Consider the following 24,526-nt stretch of genomic DNA (forward strand, 5'->3'; position numbering starts at 1 on the left):
TCAGTTTCTGAGATATGTACCGGTATCCTGATTAAAGGCATTCAACCCCTTTTTCACCCCTCCTATTGGGATTTTCCAAAAAAAAAAAGTTTCCTTATTTTTAAAGAAGATTCTAAATACCAATTTTTACATCTGTAAACTTTTAAAGTTTTGAGATATAGATACACTCTTTTTAAAATATTACCCCCGTTTTCACCCCGTTAGCGACGGAATATCCAAAAATCCTCTCTTAGCAAGCACCTACATCTTAATATGAGTGTATCCCCCAAATTTAATTTCTTTATGTCCAGTAGTTTTGGCTCAGCGATGATAAATCAGTCAGTCAGAACAAGTTATTTTATGTAAATTTCAATACTTTGTTAATATTAATCACCTCCTCTGTCTGGACATTATCCTTGTATCCAACAATCTTTATATACTACTTCCTTCTACAAATCCTCATATATACATTCCCCTGTTCATTAATTATTCTTGAAGTGTCCTTCTTGGAACCTGTTTCTGCCTTAAAGTACTTATTACATAACACTATGCAACAGGGAAAAAAGTTTTTTTCATATAAGTAGGTGTACTTTATGTATTTCTGCCTCCTGAATTCAAAAATGACACTGAAAATATCGAATCACCCACAGTTTTGGCACAAAATGTATACTTTGTTAATAATTATATCACATATTGAAGTAGTACATGTATATATGGCACATGAATCATGCTGAACTAGAATACAAGTTTAAACCAACAGCATATTGAAATATGCACACAGTGAACAGATGCATACATAGAATGTGGTAAAAACATGCACTAACGTAATTCATTCTGTGCTTTCATAGTTGTCGTGGCATTGCACCTGCTTTTTCTTTTATGGGGCATTTCTGTGTGCTCATGGTGAAGCATCCAGCAGTAGTCGCCCATCATCCGAACATCCCAAGTTCCGTGGTATTGTCATTCCATGTCCTTTATATCCTGATGGAACCTTTCACCCTGTTCCTCACTTACAGCACCCAGGTTTGGAGGAAAAAAGTCAAGGTGAGAATGTAAACATGTAACTTCAAATTCATTGAGCATCCCAGCATTTTCAACTTCATCAGCATGTTTTCCACTATGTCGACATACTCTGGGCTGCAATTGTTTCCCAGGAAGTTTTGAACCACATACTTAAAGGCAGTCCAGGCTTCTCACTCCACAGCATTCATTGAAGTAAGGAAATCTTCATCTAGCATTACTTTCCGAATATCGGGACCATTGAACACACCCTCCTTCAGCTTAGCATCTGACAGATTGGGGAACTTGTTTCATAGATATTTGAAACAGTTGCCACACCTAGGTAATGCTTTGACAAACTGCTTCATTATGCCCAGTTTAAGGTGCAGAGGTGGCAAGAGTATGCTGTCTCTTTCCACTAGAGGGTCACACTTGATATTTTTGTCCCCTGGAACCAATTTCAACCTTCGGGGCCACTGCTTTTGCTCCCAATGTTTGTCATGAGCACGACTGTCCCATTCACAGATGAAACAAGGAAACTTGGTATATCCAGTCTGTTGTCCTAGAAGCATACCCAACACTTTCAAATCACCACACACCATCCAACTGTGATTCTCATAATGAATGGTAGTAAGAAGCACCTTCATGTTTTCATATGTTTCCTTCAGGTGCACAGAATGGCCGACAGGTATTGAGGCATGCATGTTACCATTGTGCAGCAGAACTGCCTTCAGGCTTCTTTTAGATGAATCAATGAACCGGGTGCGTACGAAATGTTGAACTGACCCATCAAACCTTCTACATCACTGTAGTAAACTAACACGTCATTTTGAAAAAATGTTGCGTGAATATCATGTCCCTTTTTCTATAAAATGTAATGGACGTTCCAGGTGCTAAGAAATGTCTTTCACGCAGTCTTGACCCTAGGAGCTCTGCTGTATTCTTTGACAGTCCCAGATCATAGACTAAATTATTTAGATCTGGTTGAGTGAACAGAAGAGGGGCCTCATCTGTGCCTACTTCAAAGTCAGTATCATCCGTCTCCTGCATGGCATCCGTGTCATCACTGTCATCCATATCTAATGTCTGCAGAGGCTGTGGTATAGGTAAATCCAGGCCATGTGGAATAGGACTAATAGCTGAGTGAATGTTGTTTGGATACTTGCAACTACCGCAAGCTATTGAAATACTGAACAGATAAACGTTGACTCAAATAAGTGTAAATAACAAGGATAATGGGCGCCACCTGCCAAACAATTGCAGGAATATTTAATTATGTAGAGCAACGAGCCACTCCCTCTCCCAAGGCGACGGTCATCAGGCTGACGAGGCTCCAGACTTGTTTTATAACCTTACCTGTTGCTATATAACCCCTGAAATTAAATTTGGGTAACATGCCAGGTTCACCCTTACTCCACTGACAAAAGACTCACTTTAAGTTTGATTCTATGACTTTACTCCCAGAATAAGAACTAATATGTGACAAACACCAACAAAATCAACACTAATGCAACCCACTTAGTGCTGGCCATTTACATAGAGCTAATATACACAATACTACCCAACAAAATCATCTCTTCACGAGATTTACTCGTTTGCCGTCTACAAAGGCAAATTACACATCATTAAAATCATCACTAAAAAATAGAACATCATTATACTTTTAACATACCTCCAGGTAAGAGCCCCACTGCACTCCACTGTTACCGTGAATCCTAATCTGGTAGAGAAAAGTACGACGACTATTTCTCTACATATGGATGCTACCTTCTTTACCAACAGCATCCCTAACCTTATTTACACTTCTTCGTCGACGTCTTGAATTCTTTCCAATTGCTGGCTGGACAGAAAGCGTTACATGTCCGGAGGCAAGCAAACAGCAAAATTCTCCATCAACTGAAGCTGCATACTCGGGTGACAAGTTCCAAACAAACACTTTCTTTTTCAGAAAGTCCACTGCAAAGCCGGTAAGTCGTTGAGATTATACCATGTTCACTCCGTAACAGATACTCACGAACAATAGCAGATCGTATAACAAACTGCGCAAATACGTCGCTCCCGCAGACCAGTACAAATGAGAAACACACAGTATCAGCATCAGAGTCAGAAACAGAATGAGAATCAGAATGAGAATCAGAATCAGAATGAGAATCAGAATAACTCGCCGCACACGCGTACACACTTATATATGCTTGCTACACGTGGTTATAGCGTCCTGAAAAGTTCACTGGTAGCAAGGCTCACACCAGCACTTCTTCCCGCGTCACTCTGTCAACCCAAACCTCGCTCAAAACAAAGCCCTCGCATTGGCTATCGAGTATATGATGTGACATAGACTGTCCACTCATGTATGTCCACATTGATCTACTCCAATTCTTCAACCGATACAACCTGCCGTACCCCGTGTTTCAAAGCCACTTAGTTGCAACACACACAACCGACCTCAACCGTCCTTCCCGATATAGTCGCTGTTTTCCCGGTTGCACAATCCTTACGGCTAGGCCATATTTACAGACTCTTACCCAAACGGAAATTTATACAAAATATAATGATGAACATATGCAATGTTCCCTAACTATACATTCTTCTTATAATATTACGTTTTTACATGGTAAATAAACAAAATTACATGATTTTAACCTTACAAACTATACACAAAAATTTCCTAACCTAAAAACTCGGAGATCGTACATACGTACGGTTACATACTCAATAGTCTTCTTGTTTTTCTTGTTGAAACCAGTTACTGTACCTTACAAGAGCAGAAGTAGCAGTTGTCGCTATGATCCTGTTGCTCTCGCCAGACCATAGGGATGCCAAATCGTAATGACTTCTTTTTTCCTGCCACCCACCATCGTAAATCTTCTACACACACAATGCACACGACCTGTGGAGCCCATGGTTTATTGATGTTGCCGAGTTTCACTCCGAAATAGGCATGGTAGACCCTTTTCACGAAAGTAGTAATGTTTCTTCGGTCCTTTTTCACCACAAGTTTACCGCATAATATAACAAAAACTGTTAGGAGAGTTTACACAACCTCCGGTAGACATTCTGCACTAAGACTAGCACGTACTTCCTTCCACAAACACAACACAGTGACGGAAAGGCAGCGTCATTTGCAACATGGCAGTTCGCTACGTGCCACTAGGAGCGCAAGTGTAGAACAGTTGAAAGCGATGTATGCTTCTGAGCTTCATATGGTGTTTTCATGTCTATTATAATAAACACTAAAACCCCATATGAAGCTCAGAATATCAATCAGAATATTATTATAATACCATTAAATTACATTACATTAATTACAAATTTATGTGATTTGTCCAAAAACTGTGGGTGATACGATGTTTTCAATATCATTTTCGAATTCAGGAAGTCAAAATATGTAAAGAACGCCTATATTTTCGAAAAAAGTTTTTGTGACGTTAAAATTTGTTGCATAGTGTAAAATAATCTCTCCTTTTCTGCTAGCATTCATATTACTGCCAATTTTGCTTGCCTTTGTGTTACCCGTAGCAGACTTCTTCACTACATTCAATTTCCTAACAACTTCCTGCAGTTATTCCTAACTATTTCTTTCCAGTCTGCACCTCCTCCTCATTCCCTTTATTTCTCTATTATAATATAGCAGGTGTTTACCACTCCTTACCGCCATTAAAGTACATACCTGTTTTTACACTCCTCAAAAATTGCTTTAACATGTTGAGTGCCAGACCAAAATCCATAGGATTGCCGTGTAGTGGCGTGAGCTAATAAGATCGAGTTACTTCCTGGTGCCAAAACGTTCACAGGCTTAACCAAGCAAATGATCGCTGAAATGAGGATATATTTATGATATATTAGGTTAGCTTATTATGTATATTAGGTAAAAATATCGCTACCTCATATGGGGTCATATTGGTCATTATGAATTGTATACATAAACGTCCCCCGTATGGGGTCGCACTTACACAGTAGTTAGTATCCCGACGCTTACCTTTTCCTTTCCAGGGACGCGTTATATGCCATTGATTATGAAAGACGTGTTAGCTTGCTCATACTGGAGCCATAAAAAAAGTACGATCCACGATTTTAGGTCAGGAAATATTTGTAAATGACGATCTTCCGATTTGAAGTTAGGAAATCTTTGTATAAAATGTTTTTATATAAAGTAGTGAAAATCATGTGAATTTGGTAAATTAGGATGTAAGAGAATAATATTAATAGAAGAATTAGTAGTTATGGAACATTGAATAAGTATATAATTATGTTTGTATAACTTGGGTAAGAGAACCTAGCAGCGATAGTTGTGCAACATGGGAACCAGTGACTATATCGTTGAAGACGGTCATAATTGTTGCAACAGCTGGCTTGGAAACCGGGAGTACAGTGGGGAAGTGTATGATGAAGATTGTAATTCATCAATGTGGATGAACGTGCAAGATTGTTATTTGCTCTGTACTGGGTTCAAAATCACTAACTATATACTTCGTCTACATCATCATTGTCTAACTTGTTCGATATATCGTTCAGACTATCTGCACTAAGTTTTTTACTGCTTGATTTACTCATAGCAACTTAAAAAAGACAAGGAATCTCACAGCACTGCACACTTACATAAACAATCCATGCGCGAGATAGACAATGATTTTGTCACCCTACAGAGCACTCTAGACATACCCATATGGGGTTGCACAAAACAGGAATTGATGAATGGAAAGTGGACTATGCACATACTTAAATAATCATAGGATATAAACTCCATGGTTCTGATCCATATCGAATTGTAATTAAGGTAGAGCCCCAGCATTTGCTTGGTTACATACTTAAATAGACAACTAACAGATGGCAGGAAGAGACTTTATACAGCTTCGAAGCCCATATTTACTGCGCACCTAAATGTGTTTGCACAGTTCTCAATTTAGAATGAATGTACGACCCCATATGCGGACGTGAAGCTCAAAAACTTGACTACTCTCACGTACGCAAGTGGGGTCGCTTGGCACTCAACGTGTTAAACCCATCCCATAGGATGTTCACATTTTTATTTACCATTTTCTATCCCTCATAATTAATATTTTTTAACTCCCTCTTGCCTTTCTTATCAACCATATGGTTCTTCCTAATAATCCAACTTTTACAACCTTCCTTTCTATCACATTTATGTTTAATGACAACAAAAATAGCTTTGTGATCACTTATACCACCTATTACTTCAATTTCCCTATGGAGCTCATCTGCTTTTATCAGCACCATGTTCAGAGTATTCTTCCCTCTAGTTGGTCCCATCATTTTATGATCAGCTGTCCTTCCCTGATTTGTTGATCATGCTTCCTATCATTCACAATTGATATTTGGTAAATTTAGATCACCTGCTACAATCATGTACCTTTCCGTATCGTTTCCCCACATAGCTGATTCTCTTATCAAATCATTCTGAATTTGCACCTGTGCCACCCTTTCCAAACCTGTACACCTTGAAAACTTCAAGGTATCTTTAATGATGAGCCTTACACCTTCAATTTCATGTTCCTCATCTTTAACTTTTTCATAGCTTACAAAGTCTTCTTTCAGCAGTATGAATACTGCCAGCCTACCATTCCTATACTATATCTGCGATAAACACAACAGTTCTGTGAGAAAATTTCCACATCCATACTATCACTTCTCCTGTTACAAATCTGGTAAATATATCCCAAATTAATTCTATTCTATACTTGCACAGTTCTGTAAGCTGTTCATGTTGGACAATCAACACCTGAATATGGTGGCCTTGGTGTTGCTATTTTGGGGTACCTATCATTATAACATTATTATAACAGACACATGGGGATCTCATTTACCATCTGACTGTAAGACATAATGTAACTTATGTTCAGAATGTTTGTCTACTGGGTAGCCTCTTTCTAGGGGAAGCTGAATGGCAAATGCTGTTAAAAATAAACAGTACTTATACAGAAACTACACAACTGGTCTTTATTATGTACGTACATATGTACTGTTCATGTATACCATAGTGATATGTAAACTTCCATCTCTTATTTCAGAGGAGAGTGACAATTCTTGAAGATAACACGCCTGGTGAATATTACGCCTATCTGGTAACTGTTTATACTGGCTCTAGGAAGGGAGCTGGTACAACGTCTACCGTTGGAATTCAGCTGATCGGTAGTCAATCCTCTAGCAAGGTATTCCATGTAAATGGGATGATATTACCTAATTTTTCTTTAATGTTGACATCCATAACAAAAACTAATTACAGCTATTAGAAGGAACTATTCCACAGTCTCATAACAGTAACTAAATTACATTTTTGAAGCATTTTCAGACTTTTATGATTGACCGCTCTCAGGAACTGACTTCTGGAACAGAGACTTTTTATGATTTTCTGTCCTTTAACAGCATCTAAATAACACAATGGGTTCTCTGTGGATCCTTCCTGTCAATATTTATTATTTACACTAAAACACAGTTAATCTACATTATGCATTATTTGTACATGATTCAAGAAAAATTATAGCATTCTCTTGATCAGCGATCAAATATCATGCAAACATCACTACTTTCTAGGACTGACGACAATTTCTTTTTGGCATACAATCTAGTGATTAGAATTTGTATACCACCACCACCTCTCCTACCCTGCCAGCCAATATTCTGATGGTGATGGGACTCGGACTAACTGTCGTGTCAGACTTCACACCTTAATGATCAGAGCCTACAGAAATGAATGCTTCTGAACTTTTTATTCTTTCTTTCTCTTTTCAATTATCTTTCATTGTTTGGAGAATACAGTAGTTACTTGGCCAGGCGTGATTCCAAAGTCTTGTTTCAAATTATCTGTAGGCCTAGTAATATAACAAGAGGTCCAGAATTTATCTACAGAGAATCTTGAGCTTCAGTTGTATTTTAATTTTGACTATTTGGTGTGATAATAACACAAATCAAATACATTGGTATCTGTAACCTATACAGATAACAAAACTTTCAGCACAAAACTGTACTGTAGAGTTTTATTTTTGCATTTAAACTCTTTTGGGCTGCAGTCTACAGATATGTCAGCTGTTGGCTTCATCAGAATAACAGTTACATAAATATATTACTTAAGACAACTGGAGCACAATATTAGAACAAAGAAACTATGAAAATATTCATGACGTAAAATGTTTGGGATTATGCCATGTAATAAAATATATAAACATACTCAATGCACATTTTGAAGATACCTTGCCTTTCTTCATCAGGAAAACACAGAAAGCAGAAACATGACACATAAATGGTTGCTAAGAGAAAACAACAAAGAACTTAAAATGGTGCCCTAAGATGTAATATGGACACCATTTTAGCCTCAAGCTAGGGACAACAAATGGCAGCAGCAAAGCATCACTTTCTGATTGTTCTGATAATAGGTACAGTTAAAATTGAAATAACTGATAAATAGATTCAACCTATTCAATACAAAAGAATAAGAAATGTAGTAAATTACATTCCCATTTAATAATAAGTAGAAATGGTACCGGTTTCGACCCTAGTCCAGGTCATCATCAGCCAATTAAAACATGAAAAACAATGCATAGGAAAAGAAAAAGATTAAGTACACTCCGGATCAGTAGAAGAGGCAATATAAATAAATGGGGGTAGACACTATAAAACTCAGAAGAAGTAAAATGCAAGTCACTCAAAAGAAAACAGTGCGCAATTCTCTGAGCGGCAGCATGGCACATGCAGTGCTAGGCAAAGTCCCACAATGTTTACGAATAACGGAGAACAGTTAAATGAGCCAGTTTTTAAACACTGTCAGGCACAAAGTCACATCACAATCGAACACATACGAAGATCCATAATCGTGCAGGAGCTGAAGACGAGTAGATCCATTGAAGCATCTTGCCAGCTCCCAGTGATCAGCGCGACACATTCAATATCAGGCACTGTGGTTTCAAACGCCAAAGTAAAATGGAGAATAGCTTGAAGATCCAGTAATTTTCCTCGGTCGCAGGAAAGTAAGTTCACGTCAACTGTTCTAAGTATTCTATAGGAGCACAATTACTTATCCAATTATATTGAATTGTATTATATTTATCTATATACTTACTTTGCCATCTTTGTTCTGTTTGAAAGGATCTGAGCTACAGGTCTGGCACTGCTGCTAGCACACTGTAGAGTGCGTTTAAGTAGCCTGTTGTGGGGCATGTCAATGAATATTGAATTTTCACGACCAATTGGTAGAGCAACCGACGCAAAATTGGGAGGTTATGGGTTCGGATCCCACTGGTGTACGGCTGGCCATTTTTGTTCTGTACTTAACATCTCTTCAACACGTACTACATGTACATAACACAACCTAATACGTTGAAAGTCTGTTTCGATTTAAGTAACTTGTATCATACTTAACTATGCATTTGAAATGCCCTGTAATTTTGTATTTATTATGTTCACAGGAACATATCCTGAGAAGTTCAAAAAGAAAAGTTCTGAAAACAGCATATGCAGACTGGTTTGTGATCTTCACTGATTCAAGGTTAGGAGATCTCGTGGCCATTAAACTATGGCATAATAGTTCAGGGCACCGACAATCTTGGTGAGTGTTTAGATGAGTGTTACAAAAGTTCACCACACTGACTTGATTTTCATACAGGTCAGTATTAGAATCATTTTGTGGGCTTGGTGACTTTCACTTCCATCTTATCTCGTTCCTTCTGCACTAGTATTGTTATGTTTACCCATGCTGTGGATCAGTGACTTCTGTTTCAAAATTTATTATTCAAGAGAACAAACTCTTCATAAACATTAGGTGTTATAGGCAAATACATATGGTATATACGAGGCCAGATCAGAGAAAAAGTTGACTTCCCATTTATGGCCTTTTATTACACCACCTATACAACAGCAACACGACTATAACGACATACACTGTAACGTCACTTTTCCACATAGTTTCCAAGAGACTCCAAACATTTCTATGAACGCACAACCAACTTGTCGATGCTGGATGCATAGAAATTTCCTCCAGCGTCTGGAAACATCAACCACCAAGCTCCGTTTCAAGCTTACCGAACAGATGAAAATCACATGGTGCTAGGTCGGGACTGTAGGGTAGATGTTGCCAGACCTCCCACTTGAACGCTGCAGCAGTTCTCTCGTTTAGCGGGCCTTGTGAGGTGTTGCGTTATCGTGCAACAAAATCACACTGGCGCTCAATTTCCCCTGGCGCTTCACTTTAATCGCTTTATGCAACCGGTGCAACGTTTGACAATATGTCGCCGCGATGATCGTCATTCCTTTCGATATGAATTCAACGTGCAGCCAACCCTCCATGTCAAAGAACACTGTCGCCATAACTTTACCGGCTGAAGGTTGAACCTTGGCCTTCTTTCATTGTGGTGATGTGGGGTGCACCCATTCCATTGGGGTGAAGTGGTGGACCCACATTTCGTCGCCTGTGACGATTCGCCGCAGAAATCCATTGCCGTCTGCAGCATAGTGTTGCAAAAATGCCAGGGAGGATTGGAAACATTGTCCCTTGTGCTCATCGGTGAGAAGACGTGGGACCCATCTTTGACACAGCTTATGATATCAGGGTCCTCGTAAACAATGGCGAACACACTGCCATACGACATGTTCAGCTGCGTCGCGATTTCTCTCAGTTTAATGCGCCGGTTCTGTCTAATGATCGCATTCACACTGTTGACCTTTGCACGAGTGCTGGACGTTGTGGGCCTGCCTTCGCGATGGTTGTCCGTGATATCCGTGCATCCAGTTTCGAATTGCTGACACCACTTTACGATACCTCGCCGGGAAATGGCCCGCTCCCCATACACAGCACTAATTTCATGATGAATGTCCGTGCAATTCTTCCTTTTGGCCCGTAGGAATTGGATTGTTGCACGTACCTCATATTTGGAGTGAACGTCCAGTTGACGTGCCATTGCATTTGGCCGCTATTCACACAATACTAGACGGCCTAACAGATATGTGGGCAGTGTCTGTCCCTTTCTCCGCTGTGTCCACGTTTGCGACACACAGCGCGCTGCTGCAGCGCGTTAGTGCAACTAACCTTTTGATCCACCTACATAAAAATAATAATAATGGCGTGTGGCTTCCGAAGATGTCTTTCGAGTTGACACTGTAAAGGCGACATGTGCACCTGTGAGGATGGGGCCCTACCTATGATGAATTCTAATGTTGAAGATGGCTCACTCACTCAGCCCCTGATGCATCGGAATTAACCAATGAAGATTAAAATCCCTGAGCTGGCTGGGAATCAAACCCAGGACCACCTCAACTAAAGACCAGCATGCTAACCATTTACCCATGGAAGCAGACATAAAAATAATGGAAATGTAACTATAACATGTACAAGTACAAATCAAAGACACGTAGAAGAAAGGAAGGAAGGCAGGGAGGAATACACACAGGAGAGAAACGCCATGATGGGTCAAATTCTGCCACTATTTGTCTCTACCTTACATGTGTTTTCCAACCTTTCCTACATGGGGAAAATGCTCGTTTATAGGAAGAGGAATTAGGGATTGGTATAATTCACCACGGAAGATGTGTGATAAATTTCCAACCTCTTTGATGTAATTTAAGAAAGACTAGGTAAACAACTGATAGGGAATTTGCCATGCAGGTGACAGCTGTAAATCCAGATCAGTGGTGATTGATTGATTGATTGATTGATTGATTGATTGATTGATTGATTGATTGATTGATTGATTGATTGATTGATTGATTGATTGATTGATTGATTGATTGATTGATTGATTGATTGATTGATCGATCGATCTGTCTGTCTGTCTGTCTGTCTGTCTATTTATTTATTTATTTATTTATTTATTTATTTATTTATTTATTTATTTATTTATTTATTTATTTATTTATTTATTTATTATTATTACTTTATTTATTTTCCCTAAAAGCTTGTCTGTTTCACTGCCCTATGATCAATCAACGTACCTATTATAGCTACTCATTTTCAGTTATGCTCTGCAAAACAGAAGGTCAAAATTGGCATCTAGGTGGCCTGGGTGGGATCAATAAAACTACCTGCACATACTAGCTGAGACCATATGATGATTATTGCAACCAGTAATAAGAAATTATACAAGGACCTAAAATGCTATCCTAATTCAAGCTGCAGTTTATCTAGATGGGAAGAATCAAAGTCTCCATCTTCTTCATCATCATCATAGGATCCCTCCAGTATGCTGGGTAGGATGGTGTTGAACAAGCCTTTGCCATCGTTGACTTTCCAGAAATGCCTTCTCTCTCACCACTGACTCCCAGTTTCCTCCTCACCTGTCCACATTTTCTCTCAGCTGATGTAGCCATCTCTTCCTAGGTCTTCCCACTGGCCTTCTTCCTTCAACCCTTCTTTCTAGACATGCATGTGGTGTTCTTGTGCCAGGCATTCACTTTACATGTCTATACCATGTTAGTCTCATAGTCCTTACCTTCTCTTCCATAGAGTCCACTTCCAGTTCCATTCTGATGTCATCGTTCCTTACACAGTCCTGGTTTGTTTTCTGGAGGGCAGTTTGCAGAAACTTAATTTCACATGCTTGCAATTTACTAACTTCTCTCCCTTTCAGTATACATTTCTAGACTTTATGTGAGAATGGGCACAATGTATGACTTATGCAGTCATCTTGGTTCTCGTGGGCACCCTGTTATCCCAAAAGTAGATGTCGTACGAGCTTGTAGAAGTTGGAACTGCTAGACACTCTGCTTACTATTTCTTTATCTGCAATACAACCTGCTAGAAATCATACTCCTGAGGTATTTTAATACCTGTACATGTTCACCTTCAAGCTTTATGTGGTAGCCAGTATCTTTCCTATTCATCTTCGTGTAACAGTTTTTGTTGTTTCATCTGATACAGGAACAATCAAAGTCATCATCATCATCATCATCTGTTTACCCTCCAGGTTCGGCTTTTCCCTCGGACTCAGCGAGGGATCCCACCTCTACTGCCTCAAGGGCAGTATCCCGGAGCTTCAGACTCTTGGTCGGGGGATACAACTGGGGGAGAATGACCAGTACCTCGCCCAGGCGGCCCCACCTGCTATGCTGAACAGGGGCCTTGTGGAGGGATGGGAAGATTGGAAGGGATAGGCAAGGAAGAGGGAAGGAAGCGGCCGTGGCCTTAAGTTAGGTACCATCCCGGCATTCGCCTGGAGGAGAAGTGGGAAACCACGGAAAACCACTTCGAGGATGGCTGAGGTGGGAATTGAACCCACCTCTACTCAGTTGACCTCCCGAGGCTGAGTGGACCCCGTTCTAGCCCTCGTACCACTTTTCAAATTTCGTGGCAGAGCCGGGAGTCGAACCTGGGCCTCCGGGGGTGGCAGCTAATCATGCTAACCACTACACCACTGAGGCGGACAACAATCAAAGTACAAATAGAAAATATAACACCAATAAAACACCTTCACATAAATCCCACTAAAAATTAAGTTAAAAAAATGTGAACTCCATGGAAGATGTGTGACAGAGGACAGGATTCAAAGTAGAAGTAAAGTTAAATACCCCAGAATGGTACTGTACCGGTATAAATTATTTGAATAATAAATCAGAATTAAAGTAAAAAAAGATTTTAATTTGTAAACTGACATAGTAATACAATTAAAAGGAATAGAACAATGAGATTGTCCACACCAGTTAATAAATAGTTAAATAAATGGTTCTTTATTAATCAAATTAAGTCTTCAATACCATATTACATATTTTAAACCCAAATCTCTTTTGAAAAAGGAGGCCCAGAATGATTAAAAAATAGATTAAAATACTAATAGTATCTGAATTGCTCATCAAGAACAATATTAGTGAAAGAATATTAATTCCATTGATAATTAAGCCAAAATAATCTCAGAGGTATTTGCTTAAGTGAAGTTAATTAATCTTCAAGCAAATCAAAATCAACAACACAGGGAAATAGTAATTATCAAATTATTAATTATAAATCAGTTAGTTCCCAACTAATAAATCAAACCAGCAGGAATGATCATCACATCACACCAAAGATTAATTATGTCAACCATGACCCCAAATGAACAAAACATAAAATGACATTAAAGAAAGAGTCAAACAACAGACATGTCTGCTAATACTGAACAGCTGAGAGTATAGGCCTAAGGCCGTACAAGAAATAACACAGAACAAGGAAAGCTAAGATTAAAATATAAGGGTGATTTCAGGATTATTGCAATTGTTAATTCTTTTTTACATTTGAGAGAAGAAGATTTCAGTATAATAATATTAGTTATTGCAATTATATATAATCATATCAGTTATAATTATATATTATTGTTATTGTTGTTGTTGTTGTTGTTGTTGTTCCGGGGTTTGTGTGAAATGCAGAGATGATGAAAGAAGATGCGGGCTTGATTGGGTCTAACTACAATATCAAGAATTGAATTAAAATTGTAAAAGGTTATATTTTTCTATTAGAACTTCAAATTTAACAATTTTTCACTGAGTTAACATAACATATCAGGTACAAAAGCAATCTTGAAACAAGACTAGGAAAATCCAAGATTCAGAACTTGAACAATTTTGGGCTTCAAGCCCCTAGTTTACAATGTCAGAGATACCAGATCCTGTTTACAAAAACTGAAATTAAAAACAAGGAATTATTAGTTTAAGGGCAGAAATCCCCTCATTCAAGAACACTTGCTCCCAAAATACAATATCTGGCCTTCCAGAGGCACTCGTTAATCTTACAAAACTTTGAAAAAGTTTACCATCAGATTATCGCCCTATATCCATTCTCCCACCCCTTTCCAAAGTACTAGAACGCTTGGTACATGAACAAGTCCTCACTTACTTGACTAACTTCTCACTGCTTGACCCTTACCAATCTGGTTTCAAGAAAGGACACAGCACAACGACTGCCCTACTGAAAGTAACTGATGATATCCGACAGGCAATGGACACTCGACAAGTGACTGTACTGGTTCTACTTGATTTTTCTAGTGCTTTTGATACTGTTGTTCCTCAACTGCTACTTTCAAAATTGGATTCATTAAATTTCAGCAAGACGGCAATAAACTTTTTCAGTTCGTACCTCAAAAATCGCCGTCAGTGTGTCAAAGTAAATAATAGCAGATCTCAGTGGCTTAACAAACCCCTCGGTGTCAACCCAAGGGTCTGTACTTGGACCATTGCTGTTTGCAATTTACTTACATGATGTTGCCAAATCGATTACACATTGTAAGTACCATCTTTATGCTGATGATCTGCAGATCTACTACCAGTCTAGAACTGATAACATTCAGAGTGCTGTAGAAAAAGTTAATGCTGATTTAAGTCTCATAAGAAATTTTGCATTGAGTAACAATCTCAAAATTAATCCTCTTAAAATGCAAGCAATAATTATTGGTACTTCGAAAAACTTACACGTCTTAAAACAATACGAAATTCCTCCTGTAGCACTAAACAATACGATTATTCCATTTTGTGAAACAGTTATGAATCTTGGTGTGGCTATAAGCGAAACATTGAACTGGTCGCAACATGTGACGAAAGTGTGCCAAAAGGTATATCAAAACCTGCATCCTCTGAAGCGGTTTAAAAATATATTTCCTTGGTCCTTGAAAATAAAGCTCATTCAATCACTCTTGTTTCCAATTCTCGAATACTGTGATACAGTTTTTATTGATATCAATAACGAGCAAAGCATGAGACTGCAACGTGCCCAAAATGCATGCATCAGGTATGCATTCGACATACAACCATACGCCCATGTATCCCCATTCTATACACAATTATCTTGGTTACGACTGAATGGCAGACGTAGACTCCATGCAACTACTTTGGTATATCAAGTGCCTTCTGAAAACACTCCTCCTTACATATCCACCAGATTTCGCTACGTTAGTTCCCTACACCTGTTCAATACCCGGTCAGGCTGTACGCTATAAATTCCTGTGCATCGAACCGCAACCTACAACAGATCGTTCATGATCACCGCCACGAGCTGGTGGAATGAACTCCCCAATGACATCAGAGAAGCTAAATCTAAGACAAAATTTAAAATCCTTTGCCAGCGTCATCTTTTAAGCACTTCCAGTCTTTCTTGAGTGTGAATGGGATGCATGAATGAGAGTGAATATGGTTGTTTATTGCAATGTGTTCCTGTATATAATTTAGTTATACTTTACTCACCTTAGTTTAGTTAGTAATACTTTAGTTGCTTTAGTTATACTTTAGGTTGTAAAAATTTCACATGTTTAAATTTTATGTAAAAATTACATTGTGCACTGACTGACAGAGCAAATGCAACACCAAGAAGGAGTGGTCAGAACTTTATGCCAATTGCAGGGTAGACTGACGTCACTGAGGTATGCTTATGATGTGAAATGCGCCGCTGTGCTGCGCACGTAGCGAACGATAAATGGGACACGGCGTTGGCGAATGGCCCACTTCGTACCGTGATTTCTCAGCCGACAGTCATTGTAGAACGTGTTGTCGTGTGCCACAGGACACGTGTATAGCTAAGAATGCCAGGCCGCCGTCAACGGAGGCATTTCCAGCAGACAGATGACTTTACGAGGGGTATGGTGATCGGGCTGAGAAGGGCAGGTTGGTCGCTTCATCAAATCGCAGCCGATACCCATAGGGATGTGTCCATGGTGCAGCGCCTGTGGCGAAGATGGTTGGCGCAGGGACATGTGGCATGTGCGAGGGGTCCAGGCGCAGCCCGAGTGACGTCAGCACGCGAGGATCGGCTCATCCGCCGCCAAGCGGTGGCAGCCCCGCACGCCACGTCAACCGCCATTCTTCAGCATGTGCAAGACACCCTGGCTGTTCCAATATCGACCAGAACAATTTCCCGTCGATTGGTTGAAGGAGGCCTGCACTCCCAGCGTCCGCTCAGAAGACTACCATTGACTCCACAGCATAGACGTGCATGCCTGGCATGGTGCCGGGCTAGAGCGACTTAGATGAGGGAATGGCGGAACGTCGTGTTCTCTGATGAGTCACGCTTCTGTTCTGTCAGTGATAGTCACCGCAGACGAGTGTGGCGTCGGCGTGGAGAAAGGTCAAATCCGGCAGTAACTGTGGAGCGCCCTACCGCTAGACAACGCGGCATCATGGTTTGGGGCGCTATTGCGTATGATTCCACGTCACCTCTAGTGCGTATTCAAGGCATGTTAAATGCCCACCGCTACGCGCAGCATGTGCTGCGGCCGGTGGCACTCCCGTACCTTCAGGGGCTGCCCAATGCTCTGTTTCAGCAGGATAATGCCCGCCCACACACTGCTCGCATCTCCCAACGGCTCTACGAGGTGTACAGATGCTTCCGTGGCCAGCGTACTCTCCGGATCTCTCACCAATCGAACACGTGTGGGATCTCATTGGACACCGTTTGCAAACTCTGCCCCAGCCTCGTACGGACGACCAACTGTGGCAAATGGTTGACAGAGAATGGAGAACCATCCCTCAAGACACCATCCGCACTCTTATTGACTCTGTACCTCGACGTGTTTCTGCGTGCATCGCCGCTCGCGGTGGTCCTACATCCTACTGAGTCGATGCCGTGCGCATTATGTAACCTGCATATCGGTTTGAAATAAACATCAATTATTCGTCCGTGCTGTCTCTGTTTTTTCCCCAACTTTCATCCCTTTTGAACCACTCCTTCTTGGTGTTGCATTTGCTCTGTCAGTCAGTGTATATACATGAAGTGGTTAAGTGTAAGAAAGGGCCGGGAGCCCTTACTTTGCCACAATAAAGATGCTTTAATAATAATAATAATAATAATAATAATAATAATAATAATAATAATAAAAAAAGAGCAAACAGGCTCTCAGTTTCTTACTGCCCACTCAAGGCAACGTTACACACAACTCTTATACTCTCTGGCCTCTCTAGGCACAATTTACCATTGAAATTATCTTTACAGGGGTATTTATTACCTAATCTATTGGGCCTTCATGGAAAAGGAACAGGTTAGATAACTGGCCCGAACACAAAATGAATGGAAGTGTACTCTGCACTCCAGATAATGAAATATAAAACCCTACAGGGCTCTCAGCTGATGAAACAGGGGCTATTACCAAACTACTGTGGTGGCACGCATGGAAATTACTTTAACACATTAAAGAAGGAAAAACAGTTACAAAACGTAGTCACGTTAAGCCAAGATGAAGGGGAGTTCGAGAGGGTAACTCACTCTCTATCCCGATTTATAATTAAAGATTTTATGAAGCCAAAAGAAAAGTTACATTTTAGAAAAGTAGGTTACATAGTAAAGATTCGGACCTTCCCCTCGGAATAATTTGCAGAGGTAGCAAGAAAGAATGAAGTTATGTGGCCATTACCTTGTAGATGTTCTAGCTGCCGACGAAAGACGCCGCCCGTCTCCTGCTTAAACACACGCACTCAGAAAGTTGACGATCAGTTGGCAAGGAAACATGAAAAGCCAGAGTTTATAAACCCTCAGGGAAGGTTCGAGATCAATCAAGACTAATCAGGACACACCCTCTGAATTTTATTGGTTAAGTTCAAAAGTAACACTCAGAATTGAACAAGAAGCCTGTGATAGGTTGAAAATTAATTACAGAAGTTTTTCATTGGCCAGATTCAAAACTGGCAGAAAGAAAAAGGAAGTATTGCCAACCCAAAAATAAATGAACATAGATCAGTTACAAAAACCTAGAAATATGAGTACCAAACTTCTTTAAATTATAAGTTATTCCACCTTGAACCAGAGTGCATGATCATAGTTTTTAGTAGTGTCATCTGTAGAAAAATGTCCAAAATTCTTGATGTATATCAAAACAAAACAAGGAGAAATTCAGTCAGTTTAGGAAACTGCACAATAACAAAATTACATAATATTTCAGTGGAGACATCTTCTGATTAAAGTTCCAACTTGTTGTGTTATCAGTTCCACTGTTTAACCAATAGAGGAGTTCATTTATCTGATCAAAAATTAGATGTTGGCTTTTCAGGTGTTTGCTCTATTAACCAGCATTTCGTCTTAGGTCTGACGAGTCGAAAATCAATGATTGGCGGGTGATTGAAGAATACACAGGAAGTGATCACCAGTATATTATTTTTCGTGTTCTTCCTGAAACTTCTACAGATGAATACTGACGAGCCTGCTATCAGGGGGCGTTAAGTGTTCGCTGGAAAACAGCTCAGCTAGTTTTAATAAGCAAAGGGAAATCTGGGGGCTATAGGCCTTTATGTATGCTGGATACTGCTGGTAAAGGATTAGAGAAACATTAGCAGCCAAGAATATTTTCATCAGTTCAACTAGCTGATCATCAGCATGGTTTTCGAGAAGGACATTCGACAATAGATGTGGTATGGGAAGTGTTGAATACAGTGAAAAGTGCACAAATGGGTAATTATCATTCTTGAAAAGTGACACTTCCTGTGACTCTGGATATTAAGAATGCTTTCAACTCGATAAGGTGGAATGACATATTGAAAGCGCTTCAAAATACTTTCAAACTACCAGAGTATCTCATGCGCATAATGAGAAATTATTTGAAAGATCATACTCTTAGTATATCACACAGAAGATGGGCAGAGAGTGAAATGGCTCACAGCTGGTGCAACACAGGGGTCCATCCTTGGCCCAAATCTGTGGAACATTATGTATGATGGATTGTTGAAGTTAGAGATGCCAGAAGACATGATGCTAGAGGGCTCAGTTTAAGCTAAATCAAGTGCTGTGACGGGTGAAAGATTGGATGGCGAATCACCACTGATCTCTATACATGGATGGCTGGTAGTTTGGGTAGCAGTAAGCCGAATAGAAGATGACTGGCACAGTAAGATAGCAGCGAGCGCATGGTGCAATAGACCACGAGGAGCGCGCTTGCTTTGTTTATGCTTAGTTCACGGACGCCAAGCTTCTTGATTGTGGGTGTTTTGTGCTGTGTTATTGCAAAGGAAATAGTGGTGTACTTTACGAATTTAGGTCCGTTGCCTTGTAGTATGCCTGTAAATTACAAGATTCAATTTCAATGTGTATGTGTTTATGTGAAATCTGAATGAAGAGTACAGGTTATTAACATGCCGCAGTATTCAGCTTATGGATGTACAAACAGAACCGATCAGCAGAAGGAAAAATCATTTCATCGGTTCGTTTTATCTTCTTCTTCTTCTTCTTCTTTATCTGTTTACCCTCCAGGGTCGGTTTTTCCTCGAACTCCACGAAGGCTCTCACCTCTACCGCCTCAAGGGCAGTGTCCTGGAGCTTCAGACTCTGGGACGGGGATACAACCGGGGAGGATGAACAGTATCTCGGCCAGGTGGCCTCACCTGCTATGCTGAACAGGGGCCTTGCGGGGGAATGGGAACATTGGAAGGGATAGACAAGGAAGAGGGAAGGAAGCTGTCATGGCCTTAAGTTAGGTACCATCCCGATATTTGCCTGGAAAAGTGGGAAACCACAGAAAACCCCTTCCAGGATGGCTGAGGTGGGAATCGAACACACCTCTACTCAGTTGACCTCCTGAGGCTGTGTGCACCCCATTCCAGCCCTCGTACCACTTTTCAAATTTCATGGCAGAGCCGGGAATCGAACCCGGGCCTCCGGGGGTGGCAGCTAATCACACTAACCACTACACCACGGAGACGGATGGTGATTTTTATATTGTACATAATAATCTTCCTAGGGTAGTGTTTTGAGTTTTAGGTTTATTGTATCTCATTTTGCATATTCTGGGAGCAAAATGGCAATTAACTTTTGTAGGTTTCCTTTCTCGAGACCCAAACTTCTAAGATCATGGATTAGGAGTATCAGGCGGGAGAATTGGGAGCCTTTTAAAACAGCTGTTCTCTGGTCGGATCACTCTGAGGAAGACTGTTTTTGATAGAACTGGACAAACTGTACGCCTTAGAAGTGATGCACAGCCAACTGTTTTCAATTTTCCTGAACATTTACTGCAAGTAAGGATTTATTCATTTTTTATTTATTTGTCATCATTAATCTGATGCTTTAGCTGAAATAATTGACGTGATCTTATAACAATCTTAGAGAATGAAGTCTGGAGGAGTTCTAGGCCTTATTACATCAGTAATAACTATGGGTTTCATACACTAGAGTAGTGGGAGAAGGGAAAGTGTGGTTGTTTTAGGCTATCCCATTATAATGTTTGTGGTATTTGGGGCTCTTTTAAGAGGTGTTACATTTTTATGATAATGACCATCAATGTTGCTTTGCTAGCTGAATTTAATTTAAGAGGTCTATAATAGTTATTTAGGGTAACAATTTATGAGCTGGAACAAAGTCATAAAACCATAACCTTAATTTACTCTATTCAGTGTCATAGGCTTGCAAGTGACGAAGGTGTTTTGATCACATTTCCTCACCCTTCCATTGTTACACCCCTAGTTTCACGTCATTTTCAGGCAGTAGTAATTTTTTTGGCCGTTATTACACACTCATTTGTATTGCTATTCCGGATATTTTCTGACCTCGGAATGACATGTCAGTGATCCCAATGTCCTTATGCTTTGAGTGAACATGTCTCTATATTTTTAATTATTCCAATGTGCCATTAATTGCGATTTAAAATTGACTATATTATCATTGCTTCCCCATAAGGAGAGCTCTAGGGTGGGTACGCCAACATGGCGGACCGTGCGCTCAACTTGACGTACTTTCTCCTGCAGCGGAGAGCTGCCATCAGCGATCCATGTATAGAGATCAGTGCGAATCACAGATTACAACTGGCAGATCATAAAACAGAGATAGTTCTCTTGACAAGAAAAAGGACCACAACCATTATTCCAATGTATATTGGACAAACAGAAATAGAATCATCTGAGAAGTATAAGGTACCTCGGAGTGACACTTGATACCAAACTTACATTTTGGGATCATATCAAATGGGTGACAGATAAGGCAGTGAAAACAATGATTGCACTGAGTAGATTAATGAGCAACATCTAAGGTCCAAAGTCTAGCAAACAACGACTTCTGTTGTGGATAGTTCACTTGTCACTTCTATATGGTGCTGAAGTCTGGAGTGAATCTCTGAAGTTTAAAAAATACCGGCAAAGGATAGGTGCAGTACAGCAGAGATCAGCTTTGCATATTACAAGCGCATTGCAAGTTGTCCACTTCATAACAGTATCGATGAGTATAATCAACAAGTATAATTAAAGAACCACCTAATTGATACTCTATTTTTCACGTTGGGCAAAATTAAATATACATAATCACTCACAGAACATGTTTCGACCACCTAATGGTCATCATCAGCTGTATAAGGAAAACTTCGATGAAAAATATTGAACAATAAGCACAAGCGTTAATCTTTAGGTTATGGAAAAAATATTTGCTGTGTCGATTGTTTGATTGGTAAAAGTTCTTTGGTATCTTCTCTGTTATAAAATGGCAGTCATCTGGTTAGGCCAGTTTGTCTCACGTTATCATATCATGGAAAGATGGTTATTCCATGCTGCCTTGGGGATCTGTCTTTGTGCATGACCTAGTGTAGTAGCGATGTGACACGGTTTGAAAGTTCGTGCAATCCACAGAAGAAATGGGAAGTGGAGTTGTGTGATCATCTAGTACGTCATTTGCGAGAGGAGGGAGACTTAGCATTGATTCCGCAATGTTGTGCTTGATTATTACATTTTTTCATTTTATTTGTAGTCTATCAACCCATTCCGTGTATTTGCTGATGTGCTCGTATAAGAGGTCTTTTTGCTCATTCATTTTGTTAAGATTCCATTCCCTATTTTCTAATTTATTAAGAAAAATGTAGATGTTTTCTAGGTTGTTCATTAGTGTTCCTTTATTGATTTTACTTATGATTTGAAGGTCCTGTTTGATATTAGTGAATTTGTGGTTCGCTTCTTTCATATGAGCTCCCATAGCAGAGAATCTTCTGCATTTCTCTGCATTGACATGTTCTTGATATCTAATTATGAAGCTTCTTCCTGATTGTCCCACATATGTTTTTTTATACTGAGTATATGTCAACTTATAAATGCCAGATTCTTGGAATTCATCATCTTGAAGTTTATTGGCTCTATTGTGATTAAAGAATCTATGTTTCATATTGTTTTTGGTTGAAAAAGCTACTTTGGCGTTGTATTTCTTAAACAAATTCGTGATTTCATAAATCCTCGGGTTATTAAAGGTGAATTTGACATACCTCTTAGTCTTTTCTGATTGCTGTTTAAGTTTAATTTGTTGTTGATATTTGCATTTAGAGATGATTTTGTTGATGAATTTCAGGCTTGTTGACGAATGTAAGATAGTTCCTTCTTTCTGTCAGTTTCTGTTAATGGTATTTCAAAGGCCCTGTTGACAAAACTATAGTAAGCAGATTTCTTTTGTGAAATGGGATGTAAAGAATCGCTTTTTATTGTGGTCAGTATAAAAGTAGGTTTTCTGTAAATTTTAAACTGGAAAATGTTGTTTATCCAAATTGTTTGAATATCTAGAAAATTGAGCATACCATCTTCTTCTTCGGCTGTAAATTTAATATTAGGGTCTAAACCATTTAAAACATTTAGAATACTTAGACTGTCATTGATTTCTCCATTTATTATGGCATAGGTATCATCAACATATCGTAGCCATAGATCCAGTCCTTCAATGTGGCCTACTATCTGAGTGTGTTCCAAATAATCGAGGTATTTGTTACCTAAAATTCCAGAAGCCGGTGCTCCCATTGGTAATCCGTCCTGCTGATATATTTTATTATTAAAGGAAAAGAAATTATGGTTCAATACAAAATCCAGGATAGTTAAAAAGTTTTCTATTTTGGGTTTACTGATACGTTTGTGATCCAATAAATTCGTTTTTATAATCTTAATGGTGTCTTTTATAGGAATGTTCATGTCCATATCCTTAATGTCGAAGAAACATGTTACGTGAGAAGAAATTTTGAAATCTTTAACAGCATTACAAAATTCCTTGGAGTTTTTTACCGAAGTTTTGGTATAAAAAACGTCGTTCTGGGTCAAGAACTTATGAATAAATTGGGAGACTTTGTATGTGGGACTTTTCCAAAAATTAATTACAGGTCTCATAGGTATGTCCTTTTTATGTAATTTAGGCATAGCTCTTGCTTTAGGAAGTCCTGGATTCATATTAATGAGTTTTTGAATTTCTTCATCGTTAAAAAGGAAGGAGCTTTGCTTCAGTATTCCTTTCAAATTCCTTTGAATTTTTTTGGGTGGGGTCTTTTTCAGTTACCTTAAACTTGTTGGTAACGAAAAATGTTTCCATTTTTTTTATGTAATCGGCTTTATTTAAAATTACCACTGTTCCACCTTTATCGGCTTTCGTTATAATTACATCATTTTGTTTAATTTTATGCTGAAGATATTTCTCAATCTTAGTATTAGTGGAATAAGTCAGAAAACCTTCAATTATGGAGAGAATTTTTTTCTTGAATGATAATAAAGACGTAAAGAAAAAAAAAAGAAATTACACACGTTTTCTCTCCGAATCTTCTTTACATCAACCAATTTCAACGTTAATAAAGAGACTTCAATCCAAACTTCCCTTACGACTCTACACAAGAGACTACAGCCGTTCCTTCCTGCTAACATTTAACACAGCAACTTACCTTCAAGCACCCTT

At 39.3% G+C, this 24,526-nt stretch overlaps 1 protein-coding gene across 1 annotated transcript in view; it reads left to right on the top strand.

Annotated features, from left to right (window-relative positions):
- The window catches only part of LOC136879384 (polycystin-1-like protein 2), a 421,935-nt gene that overhangs the window by 168,726 nt on the left and 228,683 nt on the right, over positions 1–24,526 (top strand). The window contains exons 16-17 of the mRNA XM_068229099.1: positions 7,005–7,145; positions 9,396–9,535. Coding sequence (XP_068085200.1) covers positions 7,005–7,145; positions 9,396–9,535 — 281 coding nt within the window. The remainder of the gene's footprint in view (positions 1–7,004; positions 7,146–9,395; positions 9,536–24,526) is intronic.

This window comes from Anabrus simplex, chromosome 8 (assembly GCF_040414725.1).
Source record: "Anabrus simplex isolate iqAnaSimp1 chromosome 8, ASM4041472v1, whole genome shotgun sequence".
Classification (NCBI taxonomy): Eukaryota; Metazoa; Arthropoda; class Insecta; order Orthoptera; family Tettigoniidae; genus Anabrus; species Anabrus simplex.